At 66.7% G+C, this 17192-nt stretch overlaps 5 protein-coding genes across 5 annotated transcripts in view; 2 read left to right on the top strand and 3 right to left on the bottom strand.

The window, feature by feature from the left end:
• Window positions 1-676: 676 nt before the first annotated feature.
• Window positions 677-2733, top strand: EMIHUDRAFT_112721 (hypothetical protein; the record flags this gene model as incomplete). The annotated part of the gene is made up of 2 exons (XM_005784042.1): window positions 677-1377; window positions 2574-2733. 2 exons carry the CDS (start codon window positions 677-679, stop codon window positions 2731-2733), a joined length of 861 nt encoding a protein of 286 aa, XP_005784099.1.
• Window positions 2734-3813: 1080 nt separating this feature from the next.
• On the bottom strand, window positions 3814-4452 carry EMIHUDRAFT_112720 (hypothetical protein; the record flags this gene model as incomplete). Its single annotated transcript, XM_005784041.1, has 1 exon — window positions 3814-4452. One exon carries the CDS (start codon window positions 4450-4452, stop codon window positions 3814-3816), a length of 639 nt encoding a protein of 212 aa, XP_005784098.1.
• Window positions 4453-6400: 1948 nt separating this feature from the next.
• On the top strand, window positions 6401-13410 carry EMIHUDRAFT_468153 (hypothetical protein; the record flags this gene model as incomplete). The annotated part of the gene is made up of 16 exons (XM_005784040.1): window positions 6401-6869; window positions 6922-7201; window positions 7969-8026; window positions 8116-8298; window positions 8371-8502; window positions 8808-8905; window positions 8990-9024; window positions 9391-9401; window positions 10138-10461; window positions 10697-10768; window positions 10925-10981; window positions 11144-11247; window positions 11448-11514; window positions 11555-11851; window positions 11922-12059; window positions 12280-13410. The coding sequence occupies 16 exons, from the start codon at window positions 6401-6403 to the stop codon at window positions 13363-13365; spliced, it is 3411 nt and encodes a 1136-aa protein (XP_005784097.1). The 3' UTR covers window positions 13366-13410.
• A 42-nt stretch (window positions 13411-13452) lies between these two features.
• EMIHUDRAFT_456269 (ATP synthase O subunit mitochondrial precursor) lies at window positions 13453-15252 on the bottom strand. Its single transcript, XM_005784039.1, has 7 exons — window positions 15058-15252; window positions 14817-14911; window positions 14586-14673; window positions 14405-14449; window positions 14198-14247; window positions 13897-13931; window positions 13453-13765 (listed from the first exon to the last, which is right to left on the bottom strand). Exons 1-7 carry the CDS (start codon window positions 15226-15228, stop codon window positions 13674-13676), a joined length of 576 nt encoding a protein of 191 aa, XP_005784096.1. The 5' UTR covers window positions 15229-15252; the 3' UTR covers window positions 13453-13673.
• A 1464-nt stretch (window positions 15253-16716) lies between these two features.
• EMIHUDRAFT_112718 (hypothetical protein) overlaps window positions 16717-17192 on the bottom strand; it is a gene marked incomplete at both ends in the record, with an annotated part of 3046 nt that continues 2570 nt past the window's right edge. The window contains one exon of the mRNA XM_005784038.1: window positions 16717-16906. Coding sequence (XP_005784095.1) covers window positions 16717-16906 — 190 coding nt within the window. The remainder of the gene's footprint in view (window positions 16907-17192) is intronic.

Here is a 17192-nt window from a genome sequence, read left to right as displayed (position 1 = left end):
ACCCTCTTCCACGCGCCGCTCGCGCAGGTCTGGGGGCGGCGTCGCCCTCTCCAGCATCTACACCAAGTCCTCACAACTTGGCTATACTCGGGGTCGTATTTCGATGTGCAGTACCCTCGCTCGTCCGCATCGAGGGGGCGCTCAACTCATGAATGGTCGTGCGGCGTGTGCGGAGGAAGCCCCCCCCACCCCCCTCCTCCCCCTCCCCTCTCCCCCACTTATCTGGCAGCTGTGTGCACCCGAGAGGCGCCACCATGTCCCCCCCCCCCCCCCCCCCTGGCACCCGCCGTTTTGCCTGGACCCGCCCCGCTTTTTGTCGCGCTCGCGCAGGTCCGTCGCCGAGGCTGTTGCCGGCTGCCGCGCCCCGCACACGCGCACGCACGCACGCACGCACGCACCCCCCCCCCCCCCCAAACACACACTCACCCCCCCACCCCGCCCCTCTATATTCTCCGGCGTCCAATCGCCCGCGACATGAACTTGAGCCCGCTCCCTCCCGCTCCCTCGGGCGCCGCCCTCGCAGGCTCAACGTCCGAGCTTTGTCCCCCGTCACTCTCTCCTCTCATTTCAGACCCCCCACTCATGCGCATAGCTGTTCGCACTTCCGACCAATGCAAGCCCCTTAACTCACCCGTCACCGTGCCGCCTGCCCCCCACCTTTCCCCTTCCGCAGACAATGAAGCTCATCCTCGCAGTCTTTGGCGCGTTACTCCGTCCCACGAGCGCGTCGGCGCAAACTACCTTTGACAACAGGCCCGCCCTGCAGACCGCGGCCGACCTGTGGTGCAGCGACGAGACGGCCGCCCTGGCTGAGTACGGCAACATCGCGGACTGGGACGTGAGCTCCATTACAGACATGACCTGTCTGTTCAGCGCTTACTGCGGCGGCTCCGCGACCGGTAAGAGCACGTGCAACCCCGACATTGGGTCGTGGGACACGTCTGCGGTTCTCTACATGCGCCGCATGTTCTGGGGCGCCTCCTCCTTCGACAGGGACATCTCCTCGTGGGACACGTCTGCGGTTCTCTGGATGGAATACTTGTTCTGGGGCGCCTCCGCCTTCGACAAGGACATCTCCTCGTGGAACACGTCTGCGGTTTTCTTCATGAGCGGCATGTTCGACGGCGCCACCTCCTTCGACAAGGACATCTCCTCGTGGGACACGTCTGCTGTCCTCTACATGACCCGCATGTTCTACGGCGCCATCTCCTTCGACAAGGACCTCAGCTCGTGGAACGTGTTGGCGGCCCGCCGCATGGCCCTCATGTTCAACGGCGCCTCCTCCCTCAGCGACTGCAACAAGGCGCTCATCCAGGCCAGCTTCAGCGTGCAGACGAGCGCGTGGCCCTCCTACTACAACTCGTGGGGCTCCTTTGCGTGCCCGCCACCCCCGCCGCCGGCCTCGCCGCCTGCATCGCCGCCCTCCCGCCCCCCGTCCGCCTCGCCGTCACCGCCGCCTCCCTCCGCCTCGCCCTCTCCGCCGCCTCCCTCCGCCTCGCCCTCTCCGCCGCCGCCGTCCGCCTCGCCGTCGCCGCCGCCTCCCTCCGCCTCGCCGTCGCCGCCGCCTCCCTCCGCCTCGCCCTTGCCGCCGCCTCCCTCCGCCTCGCCGTCGCCGCCGCCTCCCTCCGCCTCGCCGTCGCCGCCGCCTCCCTCCGCCTCGCCCTCTCCGCCGCCGCCGTCCGCCTCGCCCTCTCCGCCGCCTCCCTCCGCCTCGCCGTCGCCGCCGTCGCCGCCGCCTCCGTCCGCCTTGCCGTCCCCGCCGCCTCCGTCCGAACCGTCGCCTCCGTTCGCACCGTCGCCTCCGTCCAAATTCGCCGCCCCGCCGTCGGCCTCGCCCTCGTCCATCGGCCCCATTGTGGGAGGCGTCGGCGCGGGGTTCGCCGTGCTCATCCTGCTGTGCCTCGTCCTCCTCCGCCGCCGCATTAAAGCCCGAGCTATGATGTATCTTATTCGGACCCCCCCCTTCGGGCTTCTCGTTTTTCGTGCCAAACCAGCGCGATCTCGGCGGGGCGTCAGCGCCTCTCGGAGGGGCATCATGCGCTCCCGGGGCCGCCCGACGGCGCGGGCCTCTTGCCGATGGACCCAGCCGAGGTGCCCGACCAGTCGCAGCCGCGCCGACGCGCTGCGGCGACCACCAGCCAGCTTTTCAGCGCGGTCGAGGATGGTGCGCCGAAAGAGTAGACAGTCTCCGGTCCATCCGGAATTTTGTCGTTTTAGTTAGCACTGCTGCTGCAGACAGGGCCCGCGTGACCCCATGCCCTTCCCAGATCTCGTGTCCTGAGGCTTGGCGCCACCCCGGTGGCCGCCCACAGGTGGCTGACGAAGCGCCACTCATCGCTGCTTTCGCGCGCCTGCTCCACAGAGGGCTCCTGCGGCTCTCCCTCGTCGCGTGACCGCCGCCGACAGCATCTGCTCGGTCGTGCCCGCCGGCGCGGAGCTGCGCCACGTCGAATTGTTCGGCGGCTCGACCGCCGGCGCGCCCACCCTCGCCTCCTGCGCGCCTCACACTCAGTTTTCACCTCGCGCGCGGCCGACAAAGTGAGCTCACGACCACCTCCCCCTCCCTCCTGTAGGTGGGCCGCCCCGCGCTGGCGGGAAGAGGCGCGCCGAGCCATCGGTGACGTCCTGGCGAGCTCATGTCCCCCCAAAAGGTCGCACCCGCCCGTGGCTCCGCCGTCGGCTCCGCCGCGAGCGGCGACGGTGAGGCCGCCGGGGCTCGCCTATACCGGCTAGTGTGGAGCCCTCAGTGTAGTTGCGTGTTGTACTAGTGATGCTGCACTAGGCGGCCCGTTTTTAGCAAAAACCAGATACCACATCGCGTGTGGTCGTCGCAAAACCGCATCTTCGCCCGTCTGGGACCTCTTCGTACGGCTCCAAAAACGGCTCCTTAACGACGACTACGCGGCCCGGCGGTCGATCTGCGCCTTCTCAGCGGTGGAGGGGATGTGGGCGGTACGTGCGGGCCGCGTGCTGCTGCGACGGTTTGACGAGTGCGACTCCCAGCGTCGACTCTGCGACCCCACGGAGCCTCTGCTGCTCCGGGGGGGGGGGTCTGCAGACCACCCGGCCGAACTTCAGAGTGGCGGTGCTCCTGAAATACCGCTCAAACGCCCACGATGTTGTGGAGGGGACATATGCTGATGATCCTGGCCCGATTGGTTCGCTCAGAAAGCTTCTGGGCGGTCGCTAAGGTTCGCTCCCCGCACACCGGCCCCGGAATAAGATACATCATAGAGCGCACGCGTCGAGTCGCGAGAACGGCCCCGGGTATATTTAGACACCCTCTCCAAGTGCACCCTGGGTGTGCAGACCAGTGTGCCTCCGGTAAGCGGCCAGGCAGCTTCCCACTTAGGGCAGGGAACCCCCAGCGACGCTAGTGTGGCCTCGGTAGCCACAGCTAGAAACGCGATTCCAGGGCAGGGGGGAGTGGATTCTAGAGCTCCAAGGAGGACCGCGGGGAGAGGAAGGGAGATTGGTGTACCGGTTTTTCGCGCTAGCAACTTTTTTCTTAAAACGGCCAGGGCCCACCCTTTTAAGCCCTAGGGCTCGCCGCCGCCGCCCGCCGGTGCGGGGGCTTTTTCAGAGACTCGACTCCGGACACCGCCCCCGCGCCCGGGCACAGACTCCCTACCCGTCGGACCCCTCTCGCAGAGCAGCCCACACACAGATCACGCACGCAGGGGGGGATATGGTGATTTTTGAATGAACGCCTCGCGCAAAACCACCGCTACCATGCCACAAGAAGACCCTTGTGGGCTATCCAGAACACCTAAGATCATGCCTTAGCTCTAAAGTGGGCCCGAGATACGCCAGCTAAACCCCGGATTTTTTCCGGCAGCGGGCCAGCCAGTGCCGGAGGAGCTCCATCTCGGTCTCACCATCTCGCTCTTCGTTGTACTCGCCCCAAAGAAGGCGGTTTTCCTCCCAGCGGCCGGGGTACCACTCGTGCCACCCCTCCTCTCGCCACCAAGGCCGCCTCCCGCCGAAGAGCCCCTTGGTCCGCTCAGTGTCGCCCACGCGCACGCAGTAGTCGTCGGCGAGCCGGGCCAGCCACGCCATCTTCACCTTGAGCTCGATCTCCTCCTTTGACTCCGTGCCCGACTGCTCCGCCTCAATCTTCAGCTGCAGCGCCGCGAGGGCCCTCACCTCGGGGTCTGGGTGCCGGAGGCAGGGATGATCGGGCGCTGCCGGCTCGACTGCCGGCTCGACCTCCCTTTCCGGCGAGTTGTCGGGCGCGGCGGGCGGCTCCGGCGCCTCGGTGGCGCCCGTGGGCTCGACGGAGGCAGCGGCCGCCTCGGCGGCCTTGCGCCGCTTGCGCCTCTCCGCATCCCCCGTCAGGCCCGACTTCCTGCCCATCGCGCAGAGTTGTGTACCGTTCCTGAGGGCGGAGGTGGCGGCAAGGCTTAGCACCGCGCTGCGGTGCAGGTGTGGCACCACGGGAGGAAGCTGCATCAATCGTCAGCGGAGCCGGGAATGCGACACCTCGGAGCTGGGAGCTACACAAAGAATGGCGGCCACCTGCCCGACCCATAGCAGCCCGATAAAAAATTATTCCCAGACTGAGCCATAGGGACCCTATCACGCCCTACCGCCCGGCGACAGACTCCCTACCCCTCTCAGAGCGCAGACACAGTCACAGAATGGCGCGAGCGATGTCGGTGGGGTCGCAGCGAGAGAGGGCGCGGGCTGCGCCGTGCGGTGGCTGTGCTATTCGGCGCTAATGTGCGAGTCCAACCCGCCGGCGAAGGCGGCGGCAGGCGAACATCACAGCGTCTTCATCGACGGCGAGGGGCGGCTCTCGTCGTGCGGCTGTGAGGCAGTCTTCCCAGGGCTGCTCGGGCATGGCGACGGCGCCGTCTGGAGCTGGGGCGATGGAGGCGTGGGCCAGCTGGGCCACGGCGACCTGCAGAACCAGCTGCGGCCGAAGAAGATCGAGGGACGAGGCCTTGGCGGGGCGGCGCGTCGTCGCTGTGTCGGCTGGAGCATCCCACAGCCTCGCCGTCACCGCCGACGGTGCCGTCTGGAGCTGGGGCAATGGAGGCCAAGGCCGGTTAGGCCACGGCGACGAGCAAAACCAGCTGCTGCCGAAGAAGATCGAGGCCTTTGCTGGGCGGCGCGTCATCGCCGTGTCGGCTGGAGTCGTGCACAGTCTCGCAATCACCGCTGACGACGCCGTCTGGAGCTGGGGCGGGGGAGGCTCTGGCCGGTTGGGCCACGGCAACGAGCAGCGCCCGCTGCTGCCCAAGAAGGTCGAGGCCTTGGCTGGCCAGCGCGTCAACTCCGTGTCGGCTGGAACATGGCACACAGCCTTGCCCGCACCACGGATGGCGCTGTCTTTGCCTGGGGCAAGGGCGAGACTAGCTGCCTAGGCCACGGAGAGGAGTTGCTGTCGTGCTGACGCACGCCGCTCACGATTCGGTCCTCCGGTGGCAGAGATCTCAACGGAGTTTGATCTCAGACATGGCGAGAGCGAGTCTTTCAGGGCGCACTGGCAGGCCTCGCACTCCCTAGATAGATAGATAGGAAGGCGAAACACAGTCCGACCAACGACTGGGACACCAACGCGGTATTGCGCAGTACTTGGAGCACTTGGAGTGCAGTCGGTAACCTCACATCCAGGGCCGAGGAGCTAAGAAGCGCACCCAGCGGGTGTGTGTGTGTGTGTGTGCGTAACGACGCTGCTAGAGATGCCTTTCGGGTCCCAGAGATAAAACTTCTGATGCCATGCGTGACCTAGTAGTGTCCCCAGCTATGGGCGTGTCCACGTTGGAGCCAGGTGTGGTGTGGACGCGAGAATAGCTCCGCCGTTCATGGAGGCAACCGATGCGAGTCGACTGGTGTGTGTCGTCGTGGTTTCGTATCAAGAATACTCACTCACACACACACGCGCACCCAGCGGGCCGGATGATCGGTGTCGGGAGAGAGAGAGAGAGAGAGAGAGCTCGGTGTCGGGTTGCGGGCAAGAGAGCCCTAGCCCCGGGGGTGCGCGTTCGCAGGGAAAGGGCCTTAAAGTAAACACGGGTCTCCGAGGGTATGTATGTATGGTGTGAGTGAGTATTGTGCACACACACACACACTATGTATGGTAGGTAGAAAGGTGAAGAACAGCCAGGCTCGGACTGGACACCAACGCGGTATGGGTGGACGCGAGACAGATGATGACGACACGCACGAACGACACACAGACACAAACAAGCTCACAAGACACACAGCCAGCTGGCTGCCACACACCCTGAGTTGGCGTATACATAACTCAGGGCCACATTCTTCCTGTCGCCCCCCCCAGCACTCCAAGGTGCCAAGAGAAACAAACACTATGTATGGTTTGTTGCGCTATGCGGGAGTTGTTTTTCTTCTCACGGCTTGCGGCGGCTCCCGGCAAAGTCGCTCCTTCGGTCTCATGGCCGCTGCGATTTCGACCAACGAGCAGCTCGCCAGCCTGCAGCGCGACTTTGCACCCCACCTGGAGCTGCAGCCGCCGACAGAGCGCGTCGCCTGTAGTCTGCGGCCGCGCGCCAACCCGACAAACTACTCGGACCGCAAGGCGTTTGACCCCACTGGTGTGCTGAGTGCGGACGAAGCGACGGGCATGGCGGAGCTGGAGGCGCTTGAGGCGCGCGGGCTCGAGCTCTGCTCGGCGCTGTACACCTACCGCTCCATCGCGCGGGCGCTTCCGACCGCTGGCGGCGACGACGAGAACAAGAGGGCGATGTACCTCACATCGTTCGAGGTGCTGCACCCGCACGTGCAGCGCGTCAAGGAGCTGATGTACTACAAGGACGACGCCGTCGCCAAGTTCTGCGCCAGCCTCGCCCTGTGCACCGGGCCCGGCTCCGACGGCTTGCTGCTCTCTCTCTCTCTCTCTCGCCGTGGAGCTGCCGAGGACACTCCGTCACGCGGCATCGACTTGCCCGACCATAGGCTTGCTGCTCGCGCTGTCTCGCGTGTTCGACGTCGTCGCGGTCCTCGACTCGATCAAGGACACAAAGGCGTGCCTCTCCAACGACCTCTCCGTGTACAAGCGCGCCTTTGCGCACTGCCGCGCCGACGTCACCAACGCCGACGCGATCTTCAACTCGAACAACGCGCTGCAGCTCTTCCTGGCGGAGAAGGGGCCGCTGCTCTCGGCGCTCAAGGCGGCACGCCCTCGCCACCTCCCGAGACACGCCCTCCTCCCTCTGCCACGGCCACTTCGCCACCCGTCCTCCCGCCCTCCGCGTTGCTCTTGCAGGCGGCAGTGCACCGGCTGCCGGGCGCAGAGGAGTCAATCTCTAGACGCGGGATGCGGACTCTTGTACTCCAGCCAGCTCTGTAGAGAACACGTGCTCAGCCGTATTCGGCCAGCATTGCCGCTGTACTCGTTCTATTCACTGCCTTCATTTCTGCCCACGCGGCGCTCTGAGTACTCTGCACAACTACCGCCTTGCCGCCCCCCCGAGGACGCTCTGAGCACTCTGCACAACACCCGCGTCGCCGCCCCCCCGAGGACGGCGCCTTCCGACAGTAGGAGTCCATCTGCGCCATGGCGCACCTCTGCGCCGAGGCTCGCTCGGCGTGGTGCTGGCTGGCGGGTCCCGCGGCCACGCCCGCAGCGCGCCCACGGCACGGCTGTAGGCGCTCGAAGGCGGATGGTGCTTGCTGCCGGCGGAGCGGCACCGAATGCTGCGCGCCTGCGCGTGCCTTGTCTGGCTGCTCGACTGCCCCGCGGGCGGCGGGCACAACGCCCGTAGAACTCTTCAGCCACACGCCTCTCTCACAGCACACCGGCACGAGACGGGCGTGGTCTGGCGCGCACACACACACCCCACACCGGCACACAACGCCCGAGAAGCGGACTGCGCACTATCGTACTCCAACCAGCGCTCGAGAGGGCACGCACTCCGCTGGATTCGTCGTGTTCGTACCCCTCTGAGTACGCTGCACAGCACCGCCCCCCCGCCCTGAGGTTGGCGTCGTTCCACCGCGCAGGCCCAATGCCTTTCTCTCTCGCAAGCTCCGCCGCGACCGGCTCGGCCGCCTCTTCAAGGTGTCTAGGAAGTGTCTAGGAGGTGTCTAGGAAGTGTCTAGGAAGTGTCTAGGAAGTGTCTCACCCGCCGGCTCGGCCGCCTCTTCAAGGTAAGCCCTGTCGTCCCCCTCTACGGCGACATGCACGCCAACTTGCCCCTCATCCTCCGCCGCTGCCCAAACTTCTCGCCCGCCGCGGCGGCCGAGCTGCTGCCGCACTCGCGGCGCGAGATGGAGTCGCTGACCGGCAGCTATGACGTGGTGGCGGCGGCGGGCTCGCTGCGCAGCCTCGTGGTCGGCTACCCCGTCTCCCTGCCGGCGCCGCTGCCAACCCTAACCTCACCCCAACCCTAACCCTGACCCTAGGTCGACTACACCGCGTCCTTGCCGGCGCTGCTGCGGCGCGCCGAGGCTGTCGGCGGGCGGAGGCTGGGCCGCGACGAGCGCGGCGCGTTGGCGCGCGCCGTCTACGAGCAGGCGCCGCCAGCCGATGGACAAGTTCTCCCTCACACGCTCCCGTCACACGCACAGCCTCACACGCACCCTCACACGCCCCCCCTCACACGCACCCTCACACGCCCCCCCTCACACGCACCCTCACACGCCCCCTCACACGCCCCCTCACACGCCCCCCCTCACACGCACCCTCACACGCACCCTCACACGCACCCTCACACGCACCCTCACACGCACCCTCACACGCACCCTCACACGCACCCTCACACGCACCCTCACACGCACCCTCACACGCACCCTCACACGCACCCTCACACGCACCCTCACACGCACCCTCCCACGAGCAGGTGCTGCGCGGTTGCCGGTACATGGCGGCGGTGCACTCGCGCCTCTCCGAGCTCGTCGCGCGGGGCGGTGTGCACGGCGTCTCTTCACACCGCCTGCTGTGAACAGGTGCACTCGCGCCTCTCCGAGCTCGTCGCGCGGGGCGGTGTGCACGGCGTCTCTTCACACCGCCTGCTGTGAACAGGTGCACTCGCGCCTCTCCGAATTCGTCGCGTGGAAGTGCGCGCACCCTGTCGGCGACGCGGCCCTCGCGGAGAGCGCCGCCGGCGGGCCGTCGGAGGCGGTCAGCCCTAGAAGTGGAGTACGTGTTCTTGGTGTTCCAACTAGCGCTCGAGAGAGCACGCGGCTCAGCTGTGTTTCGCCGTGTTCGGCGTGTGCTCCCTGTATGCCGCACCCCCGCCCTTGAGGCTGTGCATCCACGCCGTAGGCGATCATGGAAGTGTCTAGGAAGTGTCTAGGAAGTGTCTAGGAAGCGTCTAGGAAGTGTCTAGGAAGTGTCTAGGAAGTGTCTGTGCATTCACCCCGTAGGCGATCATGGAAGTGTCTAGGAAGTGTCTAGGAAGTGTCTGTGCATTCTCCCCGTAGGCGATCAACGGGTGAGCTGTCGCGAGAGCGCCGCCTCGCGATCCGTTGCCACATCCGCCCCTTCCCTCACCGCCCACCCTTCCTCGCCCTCGCCTCCTCCTCCTCCTCCTCCTCCGACCTCGCCGCCGCCTCCTCGACCCTCGCCGCCAACGTTTCCTCCCTCGCCTCCGAGAGAGCGTCTGCTCGAGCGCCAACAGCGCGCTGGACACCTCTCAAGGTGAGCTCGTTCTGAAACAGAGAAACTCGGCGCCAGGTACGAGCGCGCGCTGCGGCACAATTTGTCCGCGGCGGAGTGCGGCGCCCTCGTCGAGATGCTGTCGATGCTTGACTCGCTGCGGTCCGCGCTGCGGCGGGCGGAGGGGCGAGCCGAGGCGCTGCTGCGCCACTCTATCCACGAGCAGACGCAGGCGTTTGTACACCCCTACACGCACACACGCACGCACGCACGCACGCACACACACTGACACACACACACACACACACACACACACACACACACACACACACACACACACACACACACACACACACACACACACACACACACACACACACACACACACACACACACACACACACACACACACACACACACACTGACACACCCCGCTCACCCACGCGCACCGGGCCTTGCACTTTGAATGCCGTGGGGCTCCTGTCGTTAGACGTGGAGTCGCGAGGGACTAGCCTGGCCCTTGCCCCGCCGCCCTCGTGTGTGTGGAAACGTGTTCCCTTGCCATCCCTGAGGCGTTTGTGCACGGCGCGCTCGGCCCGACGACGCGCAAGGCGGTCAAGCACGACAAGCCGCTCAAGAAGGCGCTGCTTGGCTTGCGCGGCCTCGCCGCCGACTTCCCGTCGCGAGAGGCGCGCGCGGAGGGCATGGACGAGGCCGTGCTGAAGAGCAAGGAGTTCAAGGCGGGCGACCACGCGCACGACTTCCCGCCGCGCGCCGCCCCGCCGGCGATGACGCAGCTGTGGCTGCTGCGCTCGGCGGTGCGCGCGCTCTCCGACGACCGCTCGCTCTTCGCCCAGAAGAGCTCGCTGCTGGCCGAGCCGGACCTGTCCCGCGAGGTGGCGCTCCCGCGCCCCCCCCCCCCTCTTTCTCTCTCTCGTTCTCTCACCCCGCACCGCACTCACACCCACCCCGCTCGTGGCGCACGCCCGCTCCCTGTCTCATCACGCTTCCTGGGGAAGGAGACCGCAGCATCGCTCCGTGGAGCGCGGCCCTGACTTGCATCTCCCACCGATCTCCCACCAATCTCCCACAAACCAATCTCCCACAATCTCCCGCGACCGCCGGCGGCAGGTGGCCAAGGAGATGCGCTCGTTCTACGTGCAGTCGGCGCACTTTGAGCCGCTGCTGCAGCTCTCCGCCACGGTCGAGGCGCTCCCTCGGACGAGATATGGGGAGATATGGGGAGATATGGGGAGATATGGTCGAGGCGCTCGCTCGGACGCCTCCGCACACTTGCGCGGAGGCCGCGAGGCTGCCTCGAGACCGACCACCCCAGAGGCGCGCTCGTGAGAGCTATAGGCGCTGTCGGACGTGTCCTTCCTGTGGACGCGCGAGTTCTACCTCGAGCTCTGCGACGTGGCGCAGCTCCCCTAGAATCGGAAGAGGGTGGGCGCAGGTCGGTGTCCTCCAGCTACGAGTGCAGCTAGCCGTAGTCGGCCGCATTTCGGCCGCATCTCGGCCGCCTTCGTAGCCCTCGTGCTCACGCGGCGGCCCGAGTGCCTTTACGCTGTACCGCAGGTGCAGTTCCCGACTTCGATGTCGTTGCCGTGGGTGCTCACCGAGCACGTGCTGCGGCAGCGAAACACGCCGCTGATGCCGCTCCTGCTCGCGCCGCTCGGCGTGTGCGACTGCGGCGCCACGGCGGGGCGGGAAGGGCTGCCCGAGGGGACCCGAGACCACCCGAGGGTAGGCGTGTACAACTGCTGCGCCGACGCGGCGCTGCGGCAGCACAAGCAGCAGCACTTGCACGCCGCGACCGAGGGCGAGCAGCTCTGAAGGGGAGCCCCCCTTCCTTGAGGCTCCCGCTCTCACACCGGCGTAGGTATGCCGAGATCGAGGGCGAGCTCGCTCTCGTCTTCGAGCAGGCGCTGTTCACGCTGTCCGAGCAGGTGTGAACAGCGCCTCTTCACACCGCCTCTCTGTGAGCAGGTGCTCTTCACGCTGTCCGAGCAGGTGTTTGCGCACTGCAAGACGCGCGCCTCGCTCATGCTGCTCGACCCGGCGCGGCTCGGCGGCATCGCCGCCGCCGACGACGGCGCCGCCCAGGCGCTCGGCCGCAACTGGTATGCGCCGCTGCTCGCGGAGCGGACCCTCGTGCTGCTCGGCCGCCCCATCGATTTGGCGGCGCAGCTGACGGTGCGGATGGGCGCAATGCTGCGCAGCTCCGTCGACGTCGCCATCTCGCGGTTCGAGTCCAAGGAGCTGCTCGCCGTCGTCGAGCTTCAGGCGGCCAAGTCATGAATAATGACTTGGCACTGAATTAATTAATAAGCTTCCCGCCGTCGTCGAGCTTCAGGCGGCGCTGCGCGCGTGCCGGCTGACGCATGTGCTGCTGCGAGAGGGTTTGCCCGACCTCGACGAGTTCGAGGAGGTGCTCGCGGAGGCCAACGAGGCGGTCGGCTTCCTCTCCTTCTCCTCGCGCATTCTCGACAAGGCGTCTCCCCCACACCTGCATCTCCCCGCGTCTCCCCGTGTCTCCCCACACCTCCCCCACACCTCCCCACACCTCCCCCACACCTCCCCCACACCTCCCCCACATCTCCCCCACATCTTCTCGACAAGGCATGCCCCACATCTCCCCCACACCTCCCCCACATCTCCCCCCTGTCTCCCCCTATCTCCCCCCAATCTCCTCGCGCATCTCCTCGCACCAGGCGACGCGCGACGCCATCGACGACCTGCTGCCCAACTGCGCCTACCGGCAGGACGCCGTCCTCTTCGACCGGCCGCCGCCGACCGCCTTCACGCCGCCGCCCGAGCGCGACAAGGCGCCGCGCAGCACGCCGCCGCACCTGCTCTTCGGCACCAGCCCGCTGAATGCGGAGTACGCCATGCTCGCCGCCGCCGCCGGCACCGGCTTCGGGCCGCGCCATGCCGAGGCGCTGCTCGAGGTGCTCGGCGAGGCCGGGATGCAGGCGCTCTCCCGCGCGCTGAGCGAGCACCTGGCGGCGCTGCTGCCGCACTCGCTCTCGTCGTACGTGCTCGCGCTGCAGGAGGCGCTCCCCGCCGAGATCAAGCAGCCGTCGCACGTCTACGGCGCCGCCGGCTGCCTCGGCTACTACGAGGCGAAGCTGCTCGACCTGCGCGGGTACGAGGAGCTGCACTCGGGCGTGCTGCACACCTTCCGCCGGCTCGGCAACGGCGTCGCCCTCGTCCGGCTCCTCGAGGCGGCGCTCGGGACCCGCTCCACGTTCGCCCTCGGCCAGCTCCCCGTCGAGGGCGGGCAGCCGCCGCTCGTCGCCGCCGCGACCGCCGTCGCGGCGGCGTGGGGGCAGCAGGCGGCCGACTCGGACATGGTGCTGATGGCGGAGCAGCTGGCGGGCGTGTGCGCGCCGGCGCGAAGCAGCGCGTCGCTGCTGCTGCCGCTCCTCGCGCGGCTCTCGGCCGAGCTTGCGCCGCTCAAAGCCTCGTGGCTCGGCGAGGGCGCCACCGCGCTGCACCGCGTCTGGTCGGCCGTCCAGTTCCTCTTCTGCACCGCCGAGCACGCGCCCGGCCTCGACAACGCCGCGCTCTTTGGCGACGGCGTCTCGCTCGCCGGCTGCCTCGTGCTGCACATGCTGGGGCAGCGGCACGCATTTGACTTGCACGCCTTCAACGCGCACGTCCTCGCCGTCCACCTCGCGGGCGGCGCGCCCGCCGACGCGACCCTCGACCGGTACCTCACCCGCGTCGCGCTGCTCAAGCGCGCCAACGAGGCGGCCTTTGCGATGCTCGAGGCACTCGGCTGTGAAAAGCGGTGAACCGATCAGCGAAAATGTCTCACATACTCAATTCTCGAGAGCCCACATTTTTTGAATCGTTTGTTTACTTTCGCCCGAAGTGCGACGAGGCTGGCGAGCCCAATGCCCATTTTTTGTGTATGGTATGTAAAGAGTGACCGGGCGAGAGGCGCATACACACAACCGGACGAGCGGGGCGCGGTGCGCGCGCCAACCTCGAACCTGCCCCTCCCCCCTGGACAGCCTTCTCCCAACACGCCAACCCCCCCTCTCCAGAGTCCAGACTCTACACGCCCTGGAGACCCCACGCGCCGCGTTGCCGCGCGGGCTCAAACACCGATGCCAAGCAGCGCGGTGAGCTTCTTGAGCTGCGTCGCGGCCGAGTAGTCGATGAACTTGTCGCCCATCTCAATGGTGTGCCCTACATTGGGCGAGTGGTTCAAGGAGCGACTGAGCGACACTCGCGGTGGTGTGCAGAGAGCCTTCCTGGGATTGGTGTGGTTGTGGTGATGTTTTGTGGGTGTGGGGAGTGTGGCCGGAGGCGGCGCGCGCCCGAAATGAGGCCCGGGTCCACCGAGTAGCTCACCTGCAAGGGAATGCTCCCGAGGTGTCTCCAGCATGCTGGGAGGAGGAGGGGGGGATGCTCCCGAGGTGTCTCCAGCATGCTGGGAGGAGAGGGGGGGGGGGGGGGGGGGGCTCAGATCGTCTTCTCGTTGCAAACGCCGGTGTATGTGTGTGTGCGCGTGTGCGCGTGTGCGCATGTGCGAGTGTGCGTGTGCGTGTGCGAGTGTGCGCGTGCGTGTGCGCGTGTGCGCTGAGCGCGCGTGTGCGGAATCTCGGCTCTCTCTCGCGTGCCTGGCCGGCTGCGTCGAGCTCCTGGGCGGTTGTCACGTGCGCGGTCACCTAAGGTCAGGTAAGGGGAAACTCGTCTCGACTGGTGGGGAAAGGGGGGAGCAGCCCTCGTCTAGAAGACAGGAGCCCAACGGCATTCAGAGTGCAGGGCCCGGTGCGCGTGGGTGAGCCGTGTGTGTGTGTGTGTGTGTGAATGGGGGGGCGTCACCTCGCCCTTGGCCGCCACCATCAGCTCGTTGAACATTGAGAGCACCTGCCCCGCAGCGCGTCCGGTGCAGTGCTTCTCACGGGGGGGCGCATTCGAGTCTGTGGGTGTGCGCCGGTGGGGTGTGTGCCACGGCCCCTCAGGCGTTGGCGCTCATAGCCTCTCGAGGTGGCTAGACGCCCGCCTTTTTCAGATCTGTCGAGCGGCCGCCATCAGCCACCACCGCCACCGCGTTCTTGCTGGTGGTGCAGCCGCCCATCTTGTCGAGGCACCTGGGCGGGCGCGCCATGCGTCGGCTAGCCGCCCATCATGTCGATGCCCCGGGGCTAGTGCAGCGGGCCCACCGGAACGGGTTGTGTGTGCGCAGAGTCGCTACTGGCCGAGTGGTGGGAGTGGGCGGCGGTGTGGTGCGCACGCGACGAGCGTGGCGGCCTTCTCGGCGCGCGGCACGTTGGGGTTCCCGATGAAGGCCGTCAGCGCCGGCATTCCCTCGAGCGCCTCTGAGAAGGCCTGAGGTGCAGAGCAGGAGCGGTGAGCGCTGGCGAGCTCCCGCACGCCGCGCGCCTCGCGCGCGCTGCGGAGCGCGAGCAGAGCGCGAGCCGCGCGCGCGCGTCCTCTGCCTCTCTGACTCCACTCTCGGCGCGCGCGGCCGTCACCTTGAGGTCTGTGTCGACCTTCTCCAGCTCCCCCTTTTTGGCCGCCGCCGTGTAGATGGCGGTCGCGTACCGCCCGCCGATGCCAAAGAGCGGCAGCGGCGGGGTCTCAGGGAGGCTCGAGAGCGCGCGCGTGCCGGCACGGCGAGTGCGGCCCAGCCCACGCGCGAGCATCGCCCCGCGATCGGCGAGAGTTTCCTCAGCGCCGACAGCGAAAAGAAAAGAAAGAAAACATGTGTGCTCCGAGTAGAGGGGGCGTTCCGCCGCTAGGGGACACCCAAAGCGCAGAACTAACCCTCGGAGACCCGTGTTTACTTTAAGGCCCTTGCCCTGCGAATGCGCACCCCCCCTAGCTAGGGGTCAGGGCTCTCTAGCCCGTAGCCCGATCCCGATCATCCGGCCCGCTGGATGCGCTTCTCAGCTCACCGGCCCTGGATGTGAGGTTACCGACTGCACTCCAAGTGCTCCAAGTGCACGTCAATCGAGAACCAACAAGCCGTGGCGTTGCCGTTACTACGTTACCGTAGGTTGGGCGTAGGGGGTAGACAGCGCCTTAAAATCCACCAGTCTGGGATTTCGCGCAAAAATTTGACTCTGAAAAGCTCGCATATCCCTGCGGTGAGCGCTGTGGTCGCCGCAGACTGGCGCCGACTTGACGGCAGCATGGAGACGTGATGCCTCGCCATGCTGCCGTCAAGTCGAAATCGACATGCGAGTCGATCTTTGGCCCGCCAGAGGGATATGCGGCGTTTCGGGCGACAACAGCGCTGCGACCGCGAAGTGGCGGTGGACATGCTCCCATGTTGCCGACGCGGCGCCGGAGTGGCCGGCGCTGCTCGCCGCGACCACACGACGGCTACTCTGATACTCCGGGCCGGCCCGTCCTACCCGACGGTGGCACTCTTCCACGTCTCGCTCACGCTGAGAAAAAATCTGAAAGTTAACGGCGTGCAGCAGAGTCACCGACGAGTCGGTCCGCGTGACTCCTCGTGTCCCGTACCGTTCTCACACATCCATAAACTCACTTTGGCCTCACTGAAGCGATGCCTGAATCCTTAATCCTCGGATTTTAGATTAGGAGATAGGACGCTGTCTAGCCCCTAGTTGGGGGGCAGGGGGGGAGCGCGGGGTCCGGGGAGAGGACAGAGGTCGCAGGTCGGACGTGCACGTGGGTCAAGTACGAGTTGCATTTACGGGTTCGCGTGTATGGCTATGGGCTGCCAGCCTCGTTTATGGTCCGAAATAAGAATTTTACAACAAAACTCCCTCGCACAACACTGGGCACGGGACTGGCGCGCACTGGCACTAACACAGGTACACCGAAATAAGAACCTCGTTATCAAAAGACACATCCCGATCTTGCGAGCCATCCCTTCTCGAGACGCATCCGAGCCCGCGCCGAGCTGCGCGCCGAGCGCGCACATGCCATCCGTCATGATACAGTACGAGTGAGGGTTACGATTCATTCCCGTTGCATTCTCCGACTTGCGGTTGCGCCGTCGACCCTGGGGTGTCGTACATGGGGCTTCATCCCACTTAGCGCTACGGTCCGCGTCGGCCTACCGATTGGCCTCGAGGGTAACGGGGCCGCGCATCGATCGGCCTCCTCGAAAGCACCGCAGGGCGCCCCCTAGGATTGGGACGCCGTCCGACCCCCCTCTCCTAGAGCCGCTTTTTGTGCGGCCCGAGCTCCGTCTTGGACGCCTTCTTGTAGCAGCAGCGCGCGCCGCCGACGGGCAGCGTCGAGAGGATGGGGCCCTTGAAGAGCTTGCAGCGGGACGCCTTGCCTTCGACGGCGTACTCGAACCCTGCGCGGGCCGAGGCGCGGTGTGCTGCGAACAAGAGGAAGGAGCTGAGGTGGGGGGCGGGTGTGGGGGGGTGGGGGGGGGGGCGCCGGTGCAGCCGCGGCTGAAGAGACAGCTATCGTGGCACGCAGTGTAGGACTTGCCCCAAAGCTCGTCAAGGTTGCCCTTGTTCTGGTCGTCCGTGCGGCACACGCGCTGTGGCCCGGGAGGGGGAGGGAGGAGGAGGGAGGGGGGGCGAGGGAGGGGGGTGGTTGGGGGGGGGGGGGGGGGGCCCCCCCAGTGTTAAACAATTAAAAGGACGGGTCATGTGCCGCCCCCCCGGGGGCAGCCGGG

The sequence above is a fragment of the Emiliania huxleyi genome (assembly GCF_000372725.1).
Source record: "Emiliania huxleyi CCMP1516 chromosome Unknown EMIHUscaffold_174, whole genome shotgun sequence".
Lineage (NCBI taxonomy): Eukaryota > Haptophyta > Isochrysidales > Noelaerhabdaceae > Emiliania > Emiliania huxleyi.
This window is presented reverse-complemented; position numbering and strand designations above follow the sequence as displayed.